Source organism: Cuculus canorus, chromosome 15, assembly GCF_017976375.1.
Source record: "Cuculus canorus isolate bCucCan1 chromosome 15, bCucCan1.pri, whole genome shotgun sequence".
NCBI lineage: Eukaryota > Metazoa > Chordata > Aves > Cuculiformes > Cuculidae > Cuculus > Cuculus canorus.
Genome location: NC_071415.1, coordinates 16,032,723 through 16,054,067, shown reverse-complemented (window position 1 = coordinate 16,054,067; position 21,345 = coordinate 16,032,723). Strand labels below are relative to the sequence as shown.

The following is a 21,345-nucleotide window of genomic DNA, read 5'->3' as shown; positions in this document are numbered from 1 at the left end:
ACAGGAACGCTGCGCGGCGGGCGGCGCTACGGCAGGGCGGGAGGGCCAAAAGGCACCACGCGAACCCTCACCCGGTGCACTTCCTGCCGCGGCCCCCAGGCCTCCCGCCGCTCCCCGCGCTGGGCTGTGTCAGGTAACGGTTTCGGTCGCGCTTCAGCGCTACCGAACGATTTACAGCCCTCGGGCACTTGGTCCAGGGGACAGGAGCACAGGCACACGGCCGCCACCGGTAACGGTGCAAACAGAGGGTGTTCTCCCGTCAGGACACCACATGCACCACCACCATCCCTGCACGGCAACTCCATTCCCAGGCCTTCTTCGGAAGACACACAGACACAACTTTATGTTCATAAAGACCAAGGCTCGCAAAGTTTCTCTTTAGTCTGTATTTATCTATTCAATAGTTTACAACAGACACAGAGGAGGGTTCATTTTAAAACGGGAAACTCTTAAAATGCATTAACACAGGTTTTAGCTTTTTAAAGAGAAAAGTTCAGTTTTAAAAAAGGAGGGAGAGGCCATAGAAAAGCACAAACAATTCAGGCATATTTACAGGAGACAAACCCAGCACATTCCAGGTGATTTTGTGTACAGACACAACAACATTCACCAAACCAAACACGTGACACGGCTCCGCGATAACAGCAGGTTTCAGAACAATCAGTTGCTACACTAACTCACACCTTAACTCATTTACTACAGTCTCAGTGCAATGAGTTGAAGTTTACACTACAGCTAAATAACTGAACTACAGATTTAAATATTCCAGACCCTCACTCAACAGATAGTCTGGTAGATGCAGCCAAAAAAAGCAAACAGATTCAGTGAGACAATGGAATCACCCTCTGCCCCCCTGGCTGTGCACTCTCAGCTATGATCACTCTACTCAAGAATCAGTAGTTACAAGCCTGCAAAAGGCATAAGCTTTCAGAACTGCCTTCTGTACTTCCTGTGGCCATAAATTAACAGTGACACTAATGCAGTAACAGAAATGTTATCATGCATTACAGCTCTGCTGTTTCTGGAGTGGGGGTATTTATTCACAGGGCCTCTTCATCTGGTGAAGACAACAAAGCTCTGTACAAAGATTGGGATATTTCATTCAAGATCAGCTGCAGAAGCCTAGTCAGCACAGCAAGAGAGGCACAAACCCATGGCAGCTGCTAGGATGACATTTCCACTTCATCAAGGAGACAAAAAAAAAAAAGCCAGTGAGCAACACAACTTCTATTGTCTTAGTTATACATTAAACTCTCAAAACTGTTCCCAAGGAAACCTTTCACAGGAGTGAACAGCAGTTCAGTCTTCATTCATTTTTCTTTTCCTTGTGCTTGAGAAGTTTGTTTATCTCCCTTTTCGCCATTCCAACATACTTTGTAATGATCCCATGCTGGTTTAGTCCAGGAAACAGCAACAAGAAGCTTACTGGAGAGGAGGAAGAAAAAGAAATTACTTTATATTCCTTTAACAAGCTTCTGTTATCTCGCAATTCCTTGTTTCCCTTGAGCCCCATTAACTGCTTGAAAATAGAAAAATACAACCCTGCAACAAAAAGCCATGTAATCCAAAAACACTTCTACCAGCCCCACACCATTTCAGGCAGCAAACAAAAATGTTATGCTTCTTTTGCATGCTGCACACTTACCGATAAGATAGGTCAGAAAGAGATTGTGAACTTGCTGTCCAATCCAGGCAACCACAGCAAGAGAAAAAAGCATGGTCATGAAGTACTGAAAAATGGAAAGTGCACAGTTACCAGAGGTCTGCTGGCAATTCTCCCCCTCCCCTTTAAGCATCCAGCAACACTTCAACATTTAAAACCAACTTGAAGTTTGCTGGCTCTTCCACACGATACCTACCCACAGAATTTTTAAAACTGAGATGAAAATTGCATGTTCTCAATTCTTTTCAGAACACCAGTTTTACAGAAAGCCAGCTTTTTTTCTGCCTAGATATCCCACAGAGCCAGACTACGACTTCCTCATTGACACAACTTCAGCCTCACAGTACCTGAAGCTGTTTGCAGGGCAGTAAACTCAGCAGTTTACAAACCTAAGATGACATTACTAAGACCCATTTTCCTGGACAGTTAAATGTATGCCAGAAACAAGCTGTGTTTCCAAAAACTGACCATGTTTGATTGGCACTAAGTCAGTCAAAACTGGTGGTTCTTGGTTGGAAATACGAGTCTATTCAGACACGTGCCTTCCTAAAATACTTAAGACAAAACAAACTCAATAAATTCTTAAGACAACAGAAATGAACTAGTACTCAGTACCATTTTAGGCTTCTCTTCCTTCAGCGTGAAAAGACGTTTCCACCAACCAACAATTCGACGACGAGATTTTACCAAATTGCTGCAGATTTCATGAAATCTTTGCTGCTGTTCCGTAGTCCTTTTATTAAGGAAAAAAAGCCAGAGATAAGAACTAAAGATTTCAGCTGAAATCTCTCATAGCTTTTATCCAGCAATAAAAATGTATCTAGCACTTATCCTACCATATGCTTCACTTAAGTTTTAAACCTTTTCTTTATTGAGCACTGCCACGCAGTTACCCATGTAATTTTTCTGGAGATTCATTCTTAAATTGAACACCAAAGAGCAACCACATTCAAACCAGAACACCACCAATTTCAACTCAATACCAGCATGATACATGCAAATAATGCACAGATGATACCAGTGCGTATTATGTTAGCTTTTATGTTGGGTTCATTATTAGACAAGAACACTTATCTAGTAGTCATCTCAAAGCAGATACACTAAAATTTACTTTTAACTCAAAATTTAGTTAAAATAAGGTTCTTCGAGATGACTGGTTTTATAGAAGCCTTGCCCTTCAAATCTTTCAATCACTTATGATCACATTCGTACCCTCTGCATTACTTTTGTCCATCATATTTACTACTGACACTCTTTCCAAAGTTAATCCAACATTCTTCTTCATAATTTTAGTTCTCAGTATTTATTATGCATCAATTGCTAAAAACTAGCTTATCAGAACTAACTAGTATCCTTAATGGAGAGCAAAGAACATACCTACTCCTTCAAAAAATCTCATATTTCTAGAAGAGAAGGAACAATAACAATATTGCAGTAGTTATCTTTCAGTGAAAGAAGAACAAAGGTCATTTTACTTGTGTCCTCGGTTCATATTATAGACATTTCACACTTCTCACTACAATGACTCAAAGTAATCATTTGATATGTGCATTTTGATAAAGTTCACACTTTACACTCAAACAGTTTCAATTCAAAGCTTTCCTCACCATTTGTTAGAGCCAAAGATTCTAGGTGCGAGAGCAGGAACAAGATAATCAGCCAAACAGAGGAACATAACAAAACAGGAAACACCTGAAAGAACTGATGGGTCCAAGTAGTAGATCATCCTGTCAAAAGAAGATGACAGATATTATTTCTGGATGCTTAGACTGCTAGATACTAGACATATTTAGTCACTTCTTCGGTTTGGCTCAGGACTTCAAACAGCAAGCCTACCCTCTTGTCCACAACCTCAAAAAAAATTCTCCAATTTAAGTACTTCAACTCTATTACACAGAAATACAGACTTAAAATACATTTTCTTAACGTACTAGATAAGAAAATGCTGCAATACAGCAAAGACAATATGAAGATCACTAGAAGTTCACCATTATTATTGCTGTCTCATAATCTGAGACCAGGGGAATATAACATGAGGATCAGTGAGCAAATATAAGAAATAACCGGGTAGAGCAAAAGCACTGCCCCCGCTTCAGTTTGTCACTTCCTGGTCTCTGTACTTCAGGTTTCTCTTTTTCAATGTTCACACACATTCAGAAATAGAAGGTGGAGTAAGAGCCAAGCCTTCCCGTTAGATTTTTAAAGATGTCTCACTAATTTACTTAATAGGTTTGCTAACAACCATGGAAGTGCAATGGTGTTCTAGGCTCCCCCCACAACCTACTTACAGAAAAGAAAAGGAAACAACACTCATCAGCGCCAGAGGAAACCAGGCTCTCTCCCAGCGAAGAACTTTATCAGTAATCAAAATCACTTCTCCCCATCCTTGCAATTGCTCTTCCAGGCTAGCAGTTTCCGAAGCCTATGCAAAGAGAAGAAAACTGTTATTACTTATCAGAGTACCTAATTAATTCCCACACTCAAAATAGCTAAAAATTGTCACAATTAAAGATCTCAGTCAAACCTCTGTGAGTAATTAACTTACTAATGATGTTGTAAGTTTTGTACCAAGGTATATCGTAGCAGTGATACTTTAAAATAGTGAGGATCCCAACAAATTGGCAGCATATATTATTAGACCAAACAATAACTCTTCCCCAGATTTTACCAAGGTGTTTTCACCTAATGTCCCAAGTATTGTACTCCCTACTCCTGGACCAGCAGAAGGCTAAATTTTTAAGTCCAGCTAAAAACTCTCAAGTTTTCCACCAACAACTGGAAAAATGCAACATGAGAACTATTTAAAAACACCTGTCTTCTCAAAGACAACTCTACCACGTTAAACTGAAGCTTTCTAGTTGCTATCCAATACTGAGTATTTTTATTACAAAAAAGATAGATAAAAAGTGAAAATCCACAGTAAAGTTCCCCAGACTGATCACATCTGGGCTGCAAATAAGTTTTTCCACTGGTTGCTGAAGGCAGTGATCAGGCAGCCTTTAAACTCTTCTTCCTGCATAATTCCTGCATTCTTCCCTACACATCTTCTGCAAGGACACCCTGCCTGCTCCGGCATCCACTGTAACACTGCTTAACAGTTCCCCTGCAGTGCAACAAGATATCTCCGAGATAACAAAAACTCAGATAATTACAAATAGAATTGATCACTGCCCAAGTAGTAAGAGGTGAAGAGTCATCAAGACTTGCACATGTGCTGTGCAGAGACAGCAGTGCAGGTTTTATTCCGTGTGCTATACTAAAACAAGACGCCTGACACCATGACACCAACAAGGACAGATGTGTGCAGCTATCATGATAAAGCAGAATTTTCTTGTGTTATACCACTGGAAGCTGTCTGAAAGCTACAGTTCAGGGGAGCAAAAAAGAAAAAAAAGAGTAAACAAAGATCTGACATGCTGCTGAACATCTTCCAGTTATCGTATCTGCTTCATATTATAAACAAACAGTCACATGGAGAATAAAACAAGCACTTTATTTCTACAGGAGACATTTTATGGCAACTGTTTTGCTTTATGACCTCTATCTGTCTGCATTTAACACCACAACCAAGAAAAGAAATAAATGGGAAACAGACTGGAATATAAACATTATAAATCACAGTCTGCCTCCACCTGCCTAGAAGATGGCTATCGTAAGTTGGTTTCCCACTGAACCAGGTAGAGAAAACTTTAAGTCAGCTTTTGTGAGCGCTATCTTCATTCCAGATCCTATCCACAGAGTGTTTTTATTAGACAAACAACACGACGTTTCCACTAAATGTGAACTTCTACTCCGAAAGGCACATCCCTCCCATAAACCATATATATCTTGGCAACACAGTTTTTGGCAATACAATTTTCTGCGGAAACTCGACGCCCTGCTGACAGTTTGTGCCTCCTGCTGCAAGGAACAGCACTGACCAACAACGCACCTTTACCTGCTTTTACAGTGATTTTCCCGTTTCCCACTGAAGAGATATACCACAAAATCATAAAATAGTTTGGGTTGGAAGGGACCTTAAAGATTATCTCGTTCCAAACCTTCTGCCATGGGCAGGGACACCTCCCACTGGCTCAGGGGCTCCAAGGCCGATCCAACCTGGCCTGGAACCCCTCCAGGGATGGGGCAGCCACAGCTTCCCTGGGCAGCCTGGGCCAGGGCCTCACCGCCCTCAGCGTGACGAAATTCCTCCTTATGCCCAGACTAACTCTGCCCCTCGTCCTATCACCACAAGCCTTTGTGAACAGCCCCTCCCCAGCTTTCTTGCATTTTCCTGCACATACTCCTGTATTTACTTCAGTTTTAAGCGCTGAAGCCCCCCTCCTCGCGGCCTTCCAGCCCCCCCGCACGGCCCGCTCACCAGCTGGTACACGCTGTTGTTGTCGCCCTCCGCCATCTTGCCCGGCCGCGCCCCCCTCGAGCCACCGCCCTTTATAGGCTGCGCGCCCTCCCGGCTCGCTGATTGGTCGGCTCGAAATCCGCGCGGGCCAATCGCAGAGCTCGTGCCGCGCCTCGCCCGCCTCCGATTGGCTGCTGGGATTCAAATAGCAACAGCCGCCCAACCCTCGAGAGGCCCCCGCGCCTCCGCCCCCGCCCTCCCGTCGCAATGCGACTGCGGGCGGAGCGCGGGGGGCACCGGGGGGGGCGGGGGGACAGCGAGCATAGAGGCAACGGGGGAAGGAGGCTACCGAGATCATCGAGCCCAACCGTTCCTATCTGCCACTAAACCACATCCCTCAGCACTTCATCTGTCCGTCTTTCAAACCCCTCCAGGGATGGGGACTCCCCCCTCCCTGGGCAGCCTCTGACAGGGCCCAATGAGCCTTCTGTGAAACGTTTCTTCCTGATGTCCAGTCTGACCCTTCTCTGGCACAGCTCGAGGCCATTCCCTCTTGTCCTGTCCCCTGTCACTGGGGAGCAGAGCCCAGCTCCCTCCTCTCCACACTCTCCTTACAGGTACTTGTAGAGAGCAATAAGGTCTCCCCTCAGCCTCCTCTTCTCCAGGCTGAACACCCCCAGGTGCCTCAGCCGCTCCTCTGGTTCTCCATCCCCCTCACCAGATTGAAATCCTGACCCACGCAGCCCGAGTGAGTGCTTATTGGCCAGCAGATTGGTAAAAGATGCTGTGCTGTCTAAAACCAAGTTGCCTTTCCTTGTCATGCGTCAGGTGTGCATGTGTGCTGTGAGCTGGCAGCAGCCTCCAGCTGGAGAACAGCATGGACCTGGCCTCCAGACTCCCTCGCGCCTCCAGTTTCACCTTTTTTCCAGCACAGCTCTTTGTTTTGAAGGAAGAAATAATAGAATGGTTTGGGTCGGAAGGAGCCTTAAAGCCCATCCAGTTCCACCCCTGCCATGGGCAGGGACACCTCCCACTGGATCAGGGGCTCCAAGGCCCATCCAACCTGGCCTGGAACGCCCCCAGGGATGGGGCAGCCATAGCTTCCATGGCAACGCGATTTGTTATAAGTTGCTAACCTATAATGTATTTGAATATTACATATAGATGTTGTGATTTTAGAACTAATATGTAAGATAAGCTCAAATAATAACTTCTAGCTCGCCTGTGCCTGGACACTTATGGCTAACTAAGCGCTCCTAGCGAGGCTGTGGTTAGAAAGAACGGGACAGAATGTGCCTGTACCTAATTAAGCCAGATAACAGGGACTAGCACAATGATAAGAGGGAGAACCAACTTAGACTGGATGTAACCTTGAAAGGAGCTCAAGGAGTCTAAGAGCATGTGCAAGAAGGGAGTTGAAAAGTTCAGCTCTGAGGAAGATCTACAGCCTTCATCCAGAGACCCCGAAGAAGACACCCAGAGGGCAGAGCACGTGCACCAAGGGAGAAAACTTATGTAAATAAATTCAGAGAATTGATTACAGTAGACACATGTATTCCAGGAAAAATAATGAATATGTAGCATGTTTCCCAGAATCTATATGAATATTTAACCAGTTAAAAATTCACGTAACCAGCCTCAATAATTCCACACACATTAGGTGGAGCTATCCCCTGTCTGCATGATGTCACGTTGGATACCTTACTTAATCAAACTGGCATTGATTATTGAGTCCGGCTTTTCACAGCATCAGTTTGAAAGAAAGCAGCCTGTGTGTCAGCTGTAACAGCCGAATCCGTGGGTGTGGGACTGCCAGTTTAGTACCCATTTTATCAATGGTCAATTTATGCATGTGAGCACTGGGTACTGCGTTAAGAAATCTTATCAATGCTTATAAATATCTAAAGGGCAGGTGTCAAGAGAGGATGGGCTCAGGCTCCTTTAAGCGGAGCCCAGTGACAGGGCAAAGGGCAATGGACAGAGACTGTGTGTGGAGCACTGGAAAAGGCTGTGCAGGGAGGCTGCAGAGTCTCCTTTTTCTGGTGATATTCAAACCCTGCTTACACACGGTCCTTTGGAATCTGCTTGAAGTGAACCTGCTCTCCACAGATCCGTTTCAACTCATGCCCTTCTGTGAAGCCCATGATACAACTCCTCACTTCAGGGAAAGGTTCTCCAGTTCTGACCACCACACTGCCTGACCTGCCTGTGATAACCACCCTCCATTTAACTACTGCTTTGTTTTCAGAAGCTGTAGCTGCATTGGAATACAGACAGGAGAAAAGCCCGAGGATGTAAGTATTTTTTTCTGACTCAACTTCCTAAATGTTTGTCACACATATTAAGGAGCTTAATCACACCTCCTAACATGTAATGCAATTCCAAAATGAGGGCAAAGAAAACACACACAGATGCATGATTGATTACTGTTTGTGGGAGCTTCCTGCAGAAGCCACCTCTCTGACTGCTCAAAAATCAATCAGCTCCTGGTTTCATCCATTGGTATGCTTCTCACCAGAACACTTACCATTGAAAACAGTGAGTATTTCCATCATTCCAGCCAATATCAGGTTAACTTCCAAGCAGTCTTTCAAACACCAGCACCCAAACCAGCCTACCATTACAGCTTGTCTTCCATCCAAGAGGGCCTACAGAGATGCAGTTCCCTCTTGTTAAGTGTTTCTCCATAATATCGAGGGGCAGAGGGAAAAGCAAGCCTTGCAGAATGCCTTCATTGCCCAGAAACATCAGAGGAAAAAAAAGAAATGACGTAACCTTGTGTCTTTATGTGAAAAGGATTATATTTTAAAAGATACCGTAACTCATGCAGTCCTATTTAGTAGCAAGATCCATGCAGAGAATGTGCATTTTGGGTTTAACCAAGACTGGACTAGTTTGCCATGTTGTCAACATTTACCAGGCAAAATGCATCAGCACAGAAAAGGTGACTACTAAGCATGCGAGCTGTCTCCTCAACATTAGTTACGCATACTTAAGTCTCTACTTTAATGTGGGATTTATTTGTATTTGGCATTTTATTCTCCCCTGTAATTTTCACAACCACAAGCAGTTTTACAGAGAAGGAAATTATGAGTACATATATTTTTTTTTTTTAAAACTTTATTAAATTACGCAGTAAGAACCCATCTCCACACAGGTGTTTCATTTCTGGATAGCAGAGGTATAATACATGAGCCACAGGTGAGTGCATTACCCCTCCCTTCTCCCCAGCTTCCAAGAAACAAAACAGCATGTATAATACACTCTTGTTACTATGGTACTCCAAACAGAGTGTTCACAAGGTTATTTTTAACTGGAGAAAAACAAAAAGGACTGACAGTGCCAAGTGTCTTGTTCTGCATATGAATGTTCTTCACTGCAACATACAAACACCTCCTTTCTTGCAAGGCACGGCAAGGCAGAGGGTTCCGGAAGCGATGGCAGTGGAATGCATTTGCATGGGTATTGTTAGAGATAGAGCCTGTGACTTCCCTGGGGTTAATCAGGCATCAGAATAAAAAAAAAGTGTTTGTTGAAAATTTTCACACTTCAAAGTGCATATCCACAAAAAATTGGCAACGGAGGAGAAAGTGAATTCTAAGACCTACAGAGGAGGCAGAGCAGTTAGCATAGTGCAAAATACTGAAAATAATACAAGTTTGTCTGTTACTTATGCCTGGTGGTAATTTATGTTATCTGCAAATTACTAGCCAAGCTTTCCTCTCAGGTGAACTGCTGCAAATCCATTCAATTAAAGGAATTTTACGCCAGCAGTGGGCTTGGCTCAAATCTTTTTAATACTTAGACTGTTTGACAAAATGCTCTATTGAAAATGTGGTTTTACCCTGAAAAGTGACTAAAATGGCATAAAGGACCTTCCCATGTCTATCTTTTCTTCAGCAACTCTGCATAATGAATTCACCAGGTTTACAAAAAGAGAAACCTTATACACAGCTATGCAAATTCATCTGGGTTGAGAATGCCAGTGTGCATCTCTGCTTCAGTTGTCAGCACCTCTAAGATTCTGCAGTTGTAACTGATCCGTGTTTGGTTGCTCTAAGAAAAGGAAGTTGCCTTTTCCTAAAGGTGTCCCACTTTAAAAAGGAACCAGGTCTCAGACAACTGGCAGACAAGCAGGACATCGATCTGAGTAAGATGATGATGTTTTTAGAAAGACTTTTGACCATAATCACACTTGGAGTGTACAATTGATTAAAAAAACCCAAAACCTTGGTGGAAGATTTTCTATGGAAGCATTATTGAACAGCCATCTATAGAAGTAACATGGCAAAGGAAAATTACTTTGGAGAAATCTTTACAGATCTAGTTAAACAAAAATTGGAGAGTCCTTCATTTCTTGGATTGTACGCATACCCCTGTGAACTGAAGCACTATAATTTACAAGTGTAAACTAAAAGTATTAGGAAAGTGAAGTAAAAAGCATATCACTGTACCTCCACCAGAACATCACTTTATTGTTTTTCTGTCATCAACAATGTAAAACTCTACTAGATACTCTATCCTGGTCTTTAAAAAGGTAAAGATTACATTGGATTAGCTACGTTGTACGAAAGAAACTACAGCAATCACAGTAGAATGCGATTGGAGGGACAATTTGAATTACAAAAAAGTGTACACTGCAAGCAGAGGGAAGTGCACATTAAATCAAATGCCTGTAGGATTCGTTACTTTTAAATGCACAGTGACAATTTTGAGAAACTGTACATAATAGAATCACAGAAATGACTTTAAAATAACCAAAATTACATTTTGCATTTGACCGTCCAACTCAGAAGTTAGCATTGATGTTCTATATTTTCAGTGCTTTTGGAAAATTTGTTTACCAAACAAAATTTAAGTTGTTAATTTGACTAAACTGTGAAGTAGAAGGATTGAAATAAAAAGTATATTGGAAGTACGCCTAACCTACAAGAATAAGCCGAGAGGGGGGTGTATGCAAGGAGAAGCTGGGAGGGAGGAGAGAAAGGAAAGAGGAAAGAGAGAAGAGAACAAAGGCTTCTTCTTCTATCTCAGAAGTTCTTCCAATGCAGCGTAAATCTGATGTACAGCTCTTTGTGTTCAGTCCATTTCTGAAGTTTACATTTTGTAGCCTTTTTCCATACCAACTGGTCAACTCAACCAGCACTGTTGCCACGCAACAAGAGTAACAAGAATCTGAATGCATCAAATCTTCCCTTGCTGTGAATTCTTCATGGCCCCATTTTTTCTGTTTTTCTTTGAACAGGGTTCGGTGTTTCCTGAATTGTTCACAGGGTCAGGTGGAATTGAGTTCCAAATCACTCTGCGGTTTGTAGCATCCCGATTTCTTTCTGCAGCTAACCTCCGCACACGTTTGCAGTTCTTCCGTAGCAGAAAGACAAACCGTGTTGCTCAAGCGGTGAGCTTTCACCCTTGACCGTGGGGGTTGCAGACCATTGTGTTTAGCGTATCCCTGAGTGCAGCTATCCTGCAGGATTCACTTCCCAGTGCACCGAGATTTCCTAGGTTTCCTCAGATTAAGCCCCAGTATGCATCACCACCGACTGTGGTGTGGCTGTGGATGCCTGAGGCCGCGTTGATTCTGGTGGATGTCTGACCTCGCTGAACCAGACTGATCTGCTTTCTCCCTACTCATACCCAGGCAGTCCAACCTTCATACAGCTGAGCCAAGTTATCTAGATTAGTTGCTTCCTTAATGACAAAGTCAACCTATTAAAAAGGTCAAACAAGTAATTAAAAACAAGCTAGATTTTAAAAAATCTTTAAGTGATCTTAAAATTTAGTGTTGAATGTCACCTGCAAATACAAAATTTCAGTGAAAAAGTCTACAGTAACTGTAAACTTAATCATATAGAACTTTGTTTAAGAAATGGAGATTTTCATTCATGGCACCTAACTCAAAAATAGTCACAACATTCTCAAATTTACATAGACATCTGGGTCCCAACTTGGTTTCCCAGAGACAGGAAGGTGGCTGTGTTGTCTCCTAGACAGCTGCGCAGATGTCATGTTCTCCCTGGGTAACAGCTGTGTAACAAATGTTAGCTAACTGATACACAAAAGGCAATTTTATCCAATTCATGAGTTAGATTTATATACACCTTCAACATAGGAAACAAAAAGGATTTGATAAAAAAGGAACGCAGCAATACAAGGCAGCAACATACATAGGTCTGTACTGGAACAGACACGATAGGATTTTAGGCTTTAAGGCTTACTTCAGCACACCTACACGTGTGCTTCCTACCTAATATTTAAAACTGGTACTAGAACTTCACTGTTTCCAACTCACCTGTTCAGCAACAGACATTCTCCTGTTGGGATCCACATCTCGGCCCTCCAACTTGGCTTTGACCCGCTTCCACACACTAACTGCATACGAATTCCTTTCCTGCACAGCTGAAGGTACACAATAACATTAATTCAATTCCTCATTCCCACACAGAAGCCCACTGAGGTGTTCTAGGCTTTTGTTGTTGTCAGTGGTGGCATTTTTGTATGGGTTTTGTTGTTTATTTTTCTTTTTTTACTACTTTGGTTTGGTTTTAAGCCCTGTGTTTACCTTTTCCTGTTTTAGGGTCCCTGGCTGTCTTTTTGGGACTACAGGCAACACTTTTGCCAGCTCCTGGGACTGTGCTTGGAGGAGTATCTGCTGACGTGGCAAGATTTTTCTGAATTAGCTTTCTTGCATTCTGCGACATCACCTCTGGCTGAGTTTTCTGCCCTGTATTGCTACGCACAGCTGTAAAGAAAGTTTTACAGTATTCAAAATAATATAGTGTAGATGTAAGAAAAAGCACAATTAAACGTGTATCAAATGCAGCTATCAGTGTTCCAGTATAAAGGCATTTTAAACTTGTATTTTAAATTCTGCATCAGTTCTCCCTTCAATCTTTGTTTTCAATTTTCTTTCACAAGACTGTGTCTTCCATTGCAAAACATTTATTTACATTAAGACTATTTTTATGGGCCCTCTTCACCTCTAATTCTATCATTTTGCATAGCAGTTATAAAATGCAATTCTTGTTCTTTACAGAAATCAGGGACCTACACATAGTCCAAATGTTGACAGTAGAATAACCCTTTAAATAGAAGAAAATCCATGCTCATGAAAAACTACTCACATTTTTAACTGTAAAGTAATTAACACTATGCAAATGCATTTGTAGCGTTTCAGGATTAATTCCAAAGTCATCATAGATTTTCATACTAATTTCAACAGAAATTACAATTCAGTTAATACATATGATAATGCGCTGCACGTATTTTGGAGTTTGTGGAGTCAACTCAGATCTAAAAGGTGATTCAAAAGTCATGATCAAGTGGTCATTCAATAGTGTATGCTGAACGACTCAAATTTTATAGGGTTTTATAGTCTTAAAGAACTCGTCTGTATTTCAAAATTTAATAAAAGTTATGATCCCCTCTAACATCAACTCCTGATCTTTTAACCTATGTACTTTTTCAAGTATTACCTGCAGCAAAGGTTGGCTGATATGTAGCAGCTGACGTTGGGCTTGAGCATTCATTTGCTGTATCCGTGACTAAGGGTGATGCAAAACCCACCAGATTATTGTAGACACTAGGAAACATAATGGAGTTGATAAATATTCATGCAACTACTTATTGAAAACTCAAAACCAAAGTTAAGTCGGATTTCGCAAAAAGATTTCTGCATCCTAAGACAACCACCAAGTAGGCGCCCATGCCATGTTTCTGCTGTGGACAAGTAGATCAGCAAAATACCTTCACCTGAGAAAGGGGGACTTTCTTACCTCTGGCTCTGTGTTTTTAGTTCTTTCAAGGTGGGAGTGATTTCCTGCAGCATTTCAACGTGTTCCTGACTGCGGACTTGACCCATAACCTGAACTAATGTAAACAAAACTGTCTGAATATTATCTTGCCATGATTTATACTCGCCCAAGAACTGCCTAACACTATTCTCATAGGGAACATCTTCACCATCTGCCAAAGCCGCTTCTTCATCCTGTAACAAAGATGTGCAAAAACATTAACTACTTGCTGTATTTTGGCTAAGAGAATGAAGTTGAGCATTTCTTAACCTTTTTGGACCCTCAGTTTGTCATTTGACTACAAATAACCATAGGTTTCAGCAGTTACATTTCAAGAAAATAAATTTGATAAAGATAAATGTTTTACTGATTAAAGACCACGGGCATTTGTAAACACAAAGACAACATTTCAACTGCAAAATTAGAGCAAAGATGTAATTCAACCGCAGCCTGGTTAGCCTAACGCTAGAAATAAAGCTTTATGACTTAGAGATTAATTTTATATCTTCATCTCCATACGCTTGAACACATTTTACTGTTTCTAGATAATTTAAACATGTTATTTTTCTTAAACTATACCAACATGGGTTTGAGGAATAAATCTGAAAGTTCTAGGCATACCTTTGCCATAGCTTTCAGTAGATGTTTCACATCTCCAAGCTGTCTGTTATGACCCGTGAGCACAGTTTTAATACTATCCACCAGATTCTGAATTGTTTCACAAACTGTTTCGACTTGCTGCTCTCTTTCTGTTTGCACTGTTCTCTGTGTAGATATTTCCTGGGTCAACTGCTTGTGAGCCGAGTGAAGCCATTCAGAGCTGCCGATGGGATGTTCAAGACCAGTGCCCTAAAACCAATAGAAACATTTCTGTATCCAGAAATAAAAACTCAATTACTATGTAGATGCTATTGCTGACTGTTTATCACCTGACAGAACAGACTGTGGTCCACAGCCCATTAGAAGGTGTATGTAGCGTTAATTTAGAATGAAATACAAAACCGAGAACTCATGATTACAGCAATTCTGTAACATTACATATGTTGGTTTGACCGTTGCTTACCACTCTCTGAAGCAGGCGAAGCTCCAGTTCAGACACTGAACTGTTGAACTGCGATGCAAATGAGCACATTTGTTGACAGCGTTTGAGAAGTTCAAATAATGCAGCATCGAGATTTAAGGCTTCTGCTGTTCTAGTACGTAAACTTTCAAAATGGATGATATTACTGCAGAGGAAAGTGACCTGAAAAATCAAAGCAAGAGTGAGAAAAATTACTGCAATTAAACTGTATTACACAAACTGCATTTGTTCCATGTTCTTAGAAGGGAGAATTTTAAATACAGCCGTCAAGTCACCCCACTGCAGTAGCAGTATCACCTCAGGGTCATCCAACTCTGCAGCAATTCTCCTAGAGCCTTTAAAGCAGAACTCCCAGACTATCTGGTTATTCATGTTTGCTCTTTAGATGCTATGGAGCAAGAAGATCTCCTACATAAATCTCAAGTAGGAAATCAAGAGCAAACACTTATCAATCCATTAGTTCTACACTTGTGTATAGTACCTGACTTGCTCTTTGACTTTCTTTCAGTACAAGGTTTCTTCTTTCAGCAATAGTAGCATCAAAATCTTGCAAGACTGGTGCCAGTGCAGGATTAGCACCTCCTGCCCATTTTAAACGCTGCTCAATACTTGCTTCAAGCGCTGCTAGTTTCTCCTGCAGCGGGGAATAGGAAATACAGATATATAGATAATCCGTACTGATAGATATTATCTTAAGCTTAACTACCAGTCTTTAAAAAAAAAATAAATATGCATATATAACACAGGCAGATATATTCTTATACCCATGTAAATAAACAAATGTGATATTCCCCACTGGCAAACGTTAGCTTATGCTGTTTAAAGGTTTACTTTCAGCACACATCATACATCTAGATTTTAACCACTCAGGAAAAAAAAGCAGGTAAAAAGTAATCACATTTCTAGACTAAAAATTACATAAAGTGATAGCAGTCCCAAGTAATTTTACAATAATCTTCAAAAAATGATTACACACAGTACCTTCACAACTAAAAAGAAAATTAAAATTCAAGAAACTAAGCAGTATTTATTGTAAACAATTAAACACTTGATATTACTGATAGCCATAAGTCTAAAAAGCTGAGCCAAGCCACAGCACACAAACCTCAACACACAGAATAAACTGATCTGCCCAGATCTACAAAGGAAGCTTATGGCACTTCAGCCTTCAAAAGGAAAGTTACTTTCACATATTCCTATTTTCGCTCATAAAATTGGTTTCCTGATATTCCAGAAAGAATATTTCATACAAGATGGCAAAATCAAGTAATGTAACAGTGTCCATCAGACAGACCGAAAGTGATCAGTGAAAATACTACTAGATCTGTGCTTTAACAGAAAGAGAAATAACAATCTGGAGGTGGCAGACAATTAAGCAGTTTGCATTAGAGTCACGTTCCAAGATGCTGCTGAACAACATCCCCCCCAGCAGTACCTGGACTGTTGCAATTGAAGCTTCAATCTGACTGAGTGTGTGAAGTTTCTTTTTCATGCTGGCTAAAATTGCAGAGCGAGGTGGAGGAGTAACAGAAATAGCTTGTGGGCGACTGATGAGGAGATCCTCATGCTGCCACTTTAAGAAAACAATGGGAACGCTTGATTATCAATTTTGCTCAGTACAAAATAATTTGCTTCACAAAAAAACTATTCTAGTACTCTGGTACACTTCATAAATAAGGGCATTTTAAAAGAGCTAAGTGTCAGACAATACCAGCACAATTAAAAGTTCTAAATCATTAGAGCGTGTTAAACTACATAAGTAGTTTAAACTATGCTTTGCTGGCTTGGCTATTTATACCACTAATCAGTCACTAATTTACTAGAAGTGATTTAGACATTTCCTTAATCTAAAGGAAAAACACTCCTCAATACTCACAAACCAGTGACTTGTGATGCATTAAAACCAAGACAATTTTCCTTACCCATTTATTAACTGACATGGAGGAAGCCTTTACCCTTGAGCTACAAAGCACTCCAAAATGAAGATCAATGACTAAAATTCAACTGGATACCAGCTTATTGTTCAAGGTATACAATGACATTTATCAAAGCCTCAGAAGAACATTTTCAGGATTCATATTGTCGCTATTTATACTTTTTCACAAGGCGAACAGTGGAGCAAGATGACAGTTAATGCATTAAACAGGTGAAGGAAAGGTACAAGGTGACATTCAGCAATGTACACCCCCGTTTTAAGCAACCTTATTCCTTAAAGTCATAGTCTGTTTGAAAAAAAAAATTGGGGAGAATGGGACAATGTTGCTAGTAAGAAAGCCAGTGAATTACTTTTTTCTAATAAATAACTTAATGGTTATTGAAAAAAAAAATTAGATGTATTGAGTCGAAAAAGAATTTACACATTGCCACATCCGCATCATATAAAGCAGCCTGTCTTCAATTTAAAACCAAAATACTTTATCAAATCCATAAAAACACTAAAGCTCATTCAACAAAACAAAGTTCTTATTGTGCTCACTTTTCAGAGACAATTGGGAGAGAAACAACATGGGTTGTGCTCTTACCTGGAACATGGCAATATGCAGCTGTACTCTCTGAAGACTGGTCTTGCAAGATGAAATACTGGTTTCAAGCCTGCGCACCAGATCATGCTTCTTCCATGCTGTATCATACGAACTAGCTAATACTGTTGCCCTGTTCATCACCAACTGTGAGAACCTGCCAATTTGGATGTTGTGCTCCACAGCTTTCTTGCACAGGTCATCCACAGAAACTTTGCTTTCTGCTCCAAAGTCTTTAGCCTCTACCTGGGCAATGATATCAACACCCAAAGCACTGATGAAACTGCACAAAGTAAGTCCCAAAGCTTGATTTGGGAGGCCAATTAAAAGCTGTCTCACAAAGTCAGCTGTGAAAGCCTTGATTGGTTTGGCCATTTGGTCTTCACTAAAACAAGAGTTTCTGTAAAGGGTTTTCACGTTAACAATTTGTACAGGTCCATTTACTGCATTCTGGTCTTCAAGTGAACTGACTCCTTTTAAAGGAAAGAAATAGTACTTTTGTTATAAACAAAACATTTGATGCATCTAGAAAAATATTATCTGACCTATAAACACAGCAAGATTACAGGAATTATTTTTAAATTTGCATGCTTGCCAACTACGAAAGGCAAGTTACAGCGAGATTAACCACATTCTTCTCAAAAGGACACAGGATGAGAAGCAAAGTGATACTGAATAACAGATAACATTTCTTTACCTGACAATGTTTTAGAAAAGGTACCACAAAGCCTGAAAAATTCTTTAATTGTTTGCAGTCTCTTCAGAAAGAAAATTTCCTCTAGAACTTGCCGATTATTGTCATCATCAAAGAAGTTAACTTGGGTGCTGCGGGCTTCCCTAATTATGTCAATCTTGCGCCAAGCAACAGGTATTTCCATCTTGTTTAGCTGAGCAACGTAAAGAAAATAAATTATTTTTGTTTTCATAAAACTTTCATATTCCTGACTCTAAGAATACTCTGAAAAGAACAAATCCATACCTTTTCAATCAATAAACCAAATGCAGTTTCCACTTGAGCAAACATCCCATCAAAGGCCACCAAAAGCATCTGACCAGCTGACATTTTTGGGGTTTCATCAACTGAACCATTTCTTGGCTGAATCAGCTCACCATACTGAGCATGAAGTACTCTTTAAAAAAAGAGAGTTTATATAATTTTGCTTGTCTACGAGAAAATAAATAGGATTTCTAACTTAAAATGCAGGTAGAGGATACAGACTGTACTTCCTATGTGAGCATGGTAAAAACTTATGAACAGTATGTGGTGTAAATATCACCTTTCCTTCCTTGAAAAATCAAGTACTGGTTTTGTAACATATACATATAACTGAGTGAAAGGAGTCTGGGGTGAAAAGGTGGAGAATGAGGTCTTGGTTTATGGCTGATATGGTCTAACAGCTTGCACTCCTGAAAGGGTGGTCCTATCCTCTCCCTCCCTTACATCCCTTTTGACTCTCAACCAACAGGCTGAGCAGGTGTGCCAATGGGCAAACCAGGAAGAAAATTAACCCAGGAGAAGAAAGTGGACTGTTTTCAGCTGGCATAGCAGCCTTCGTTGTACCATTGACAGAGACACCATAACTGGCTCAAGGGAGGCAGCAAGATCACATCTACTCAACAGCAGAAAGCTTTTGAATCGGCTCAGTTGTCTACCAAGCACTTCCCCAGAAAGGTACTGTCCCACATTACAAAACACACAACTCCTTTTGTTTGGTCGCAGTTTTGTTTGTGTTTTGTTTTTCAAATCAAGTCACTAATTCATTATGCAAAATGCTGCTCATCAAACCTCCCGACAAGAGGAGTGCCACGGTTACAAGCTCTGTTTCACAGGTTCCTCCCACTAACTAAAGGACTAGTTACTACTTTTAGCATCCCTTAACTTCAAACATAAAATCACAACTACATGTTTTGGGAAAAGTTACCTACCAAAAGTCAGTTTTAAGCAGATGTAAACGTAAATTGCTATAGCTCTGTATTTCTACGTGTAAACGTTAGGCTCTGCTTAGTGGTATTCTCGGGCAAGAAATGTCTGTACAAACAAATAAAATTTAGAGAAACTAGTGTTCTGCAGTCTTCATTCTCTCATACCTGAACTAAAAAAAACCCCATGATTTACCTTGCAACATCAATGTAATGAGTATGTGTTTCTTCCTCGAGTCCCATAGCGGCATTTCGTAAGTAGGCTTGAAGAGATTCAACCAATGTTTGCAAAGGGACTCCGTCAGTTGTTTGTTCAATGAGGTTATCTAATTCATGAAGCATACTTTCTAAAGTATACTCTCCTTTCATTAAGCACCTAAGCGCTTCGGGAAAAATGATCTGTCGGAAGTTTGAGTTCAATTCCTGTTGGGAAGTAAGTAAAGAAAACATAAGAAATCTTCCCCTCTCAAAAACTATCCTATGCAACATCTTTCTCGTTTAACATTACGTCACCCTGTGGTAGACATTATCTAAAAGATATCATGATGCTGGTGAGCCAAGGCTCAAAGATCTTTTTTTTTTGGGGGGTGGGGGGGGGGTGGGGGGTGTAAATCTTAAAGAAACCAGGAATACATTAAACCTGTACAAACGCAAGGGTTTGACATTTGCACAAGTGTCAGCAGCAATACCTTACAGCAATGGTATGCACAGACATCACACTTTGCAAGTCAGTTTCAAACAATTATGTAGCTTTTCCATTACTGAACTACATATAAGTTAGTTAAATTATTTACTGAATTTATGATCTGCTAAACTAATCAGAGTAGGCGAGGGAAAAATAATAAAAAACTTGCCAGATAGTCATTATTTTGGTAGTTATAGTCATGCCACTGAAATCAAGGTATTGTTTTCTTACCTGCATTAAGTGGCACAAAGCAATTTTCCCCAAGCAGAATGCAGAGTGCTAAAGACAGCTACAGAAAGAACCAATGTGCTCTGGCTCCAAAATGAGACAAGACACATCAAAGAGATCGGTTACCTCGACTGCTCAGTGAGCCACACATCTCATCTAAGAGCTTACAGGCAGGACAACAATGTGTGGATGAGAGGTCTCAGCTGCAGTACAATGAAATCACATGCATGTTTCTGGAAAATTTCTGAAATTTTAGTACTTCGAAGCGCAAAGAAACAAATATTTTAATGTGCTTACACTGGTTGGTGGGAAGATCAAATACAAAACAGCAGAATCAAAAGCCTCAAAAAGCTATTTACACCACCAGAAGGTCGGGGACGAGGAAAGAAAAAGTAACATAAAAGTATTACCTGAAGTGAGATGTATACTCCATTTGCTAAGTGAACAGCTTCTGATGCTTCAATTGGGTTAGGAATATCTAAGTCCTGGGGTACAAGATGACACTGCTTCAGCAACTGCACAAGGCACGTAACGTTCCCACTCATGCTGCAAAGCTCCTCCAAGAACCAGGCTCCATCTCTTGATGTCAAATCAACCAGTTGCTCTCCAGCACTAGATGCTGCACCTTCCATCATCAGATTACGCCTAGATGAATTACGACACTTATGACCACCTGCCTGCTATTGCAGTCTGCATATAATCATTACACTTGAATATTCCTTTTATGTGGACTCAAGCATGAACGCATACAATAATTTCACAAGAGGCAACTCACCGCGTCAGCGTACAAAGAGCAGAGATGATAACGCTTGCTAAGCTCAGCGAGCCTTCCTCTCCATTTTCATGAAGGAAAACTTTGATGCACCGCTCTATTTCCTTCAGCTGCTCTTCACAAACAGGTACAGTAACTGCCTCCTGTTTCAAACGCTCCACCTGCCTGATAAGCCTGCTATTTATATCTGCTGCGTAGCGCTGCAGAGTCATTTCTGTAGCAGTTATGAACTGACACATACTTGGAGGTGGTTGAGGAGCATACTGCATTTCATACCTGTAAAGCAAAAGCACAATGACAAAGTTCTCCCTTCTTAAGCATTAGCAAACTGCATTCTGCTCTGTG

At 40.9% G+C, this 21,345-nt stretch overlaps 2 protein-coding genes across 3 annotated transcripts in view; both read right to left on the bottom strand.

Annotated features, from left to right (window-relative positions):
* Window positions 1-366: 366 nt before the first annotated feature.
* On the bottom strand, window positions 367-6,086 carry ARL6IP1 (ADP ribosylation factor like GTPase 6 interacting protein 1). The gene is made up of 6 exons (XM_009566048.2): window positions 6,024-6,086; window positions 3,952-4,085; window positions 3,271-3,390; window positions 2,279-2,396; window positions 1,646-1,730; window positions 367-1,425 (listed from the first exon to the last, which is right to left on the bottom strand). Exons 1-6 carry the CDS (start codon window positions 6,057-6,059, stop codon window positions 1,307-1,309), a joined length of 612 nt encoding a protein of 203 aa, XP_009564343.1. The 5' UTR covers window positions 6,060-6,086; the 3' UTR covers window positions 367-1,306.
* A 2,865-nt stretch (window positions 6,087-8,951) lies between these two features.
* The window catches only part of SMG1 (SMG1 nonsense mediated mRNA decay associated PI3K related kinase), a 64,374-nt gene continuing 51,980 nt past the window's right edge, over window positions 8,952-21,345 (bottom strand). Inside the window, exons 49-63 of one of the 2 annotated variants that reach the window (XM_054080452.1) lie at window positions 21,004-21,276; window positions 20,639-20,873; window positions 19,512-19,738; window positions 18,375-18,525; window positions 18,093-18,282; window positions 17,399-17,868; window positions 16,312-16,449; window positions 15,358-15,510; window positions 14,859-15,038; window positions 14,417-14,644; window positions 13,778-13,989; window positions 13,478-13,584; window positions 12,565-12,744; window positions 12,295-12,401; window positions 8,952-11,711 (exon numbers count right to left, since the gene is read on the bottom strand). In XM_054080452.1, coding sequence (XP_053936427.1) covers window positions 11,634-11,711; window positions 12,295-12,401; window positions 12,565-12,744; window positions 13,478-13,584; window positions 13,778-13,989; window positions 14,417-14,644; window positions 14,859-15,038; window positions 15,358-15,510; window positions 16,312-16,449; window positions 17,399-17,868; window positions 18,093-18,282; window positions 18,375-18,525; window positions 19,512-19,738; window positions 20,639-20,873; window positions 21,004-21,276 — 2,929 coding nt within the window. In that variant the 3' untranslated portion in view covers window positions 8,952-11,633. The remainder of the gene's footprint in view (window positions 11,712-12,294; window positions 12,402-12,564; window positions 12,745-13,477; window positions 13,585-13,777; window positions 13,990-14,416; window positions 14,645-14,858; window positions 15,039-15,357; window positions 15,511-16,311; window positions 16,450-17,398; window positions 17,869-18,092; window positions 18,283-18,374; window positions 18,526-19,511; window positions 19,739-20,638; window positions 20,874-21,003; window positions 21,277-21,345) is intronic. The other variant, XM_054080453.1, reaches the window with a different exon arrangement.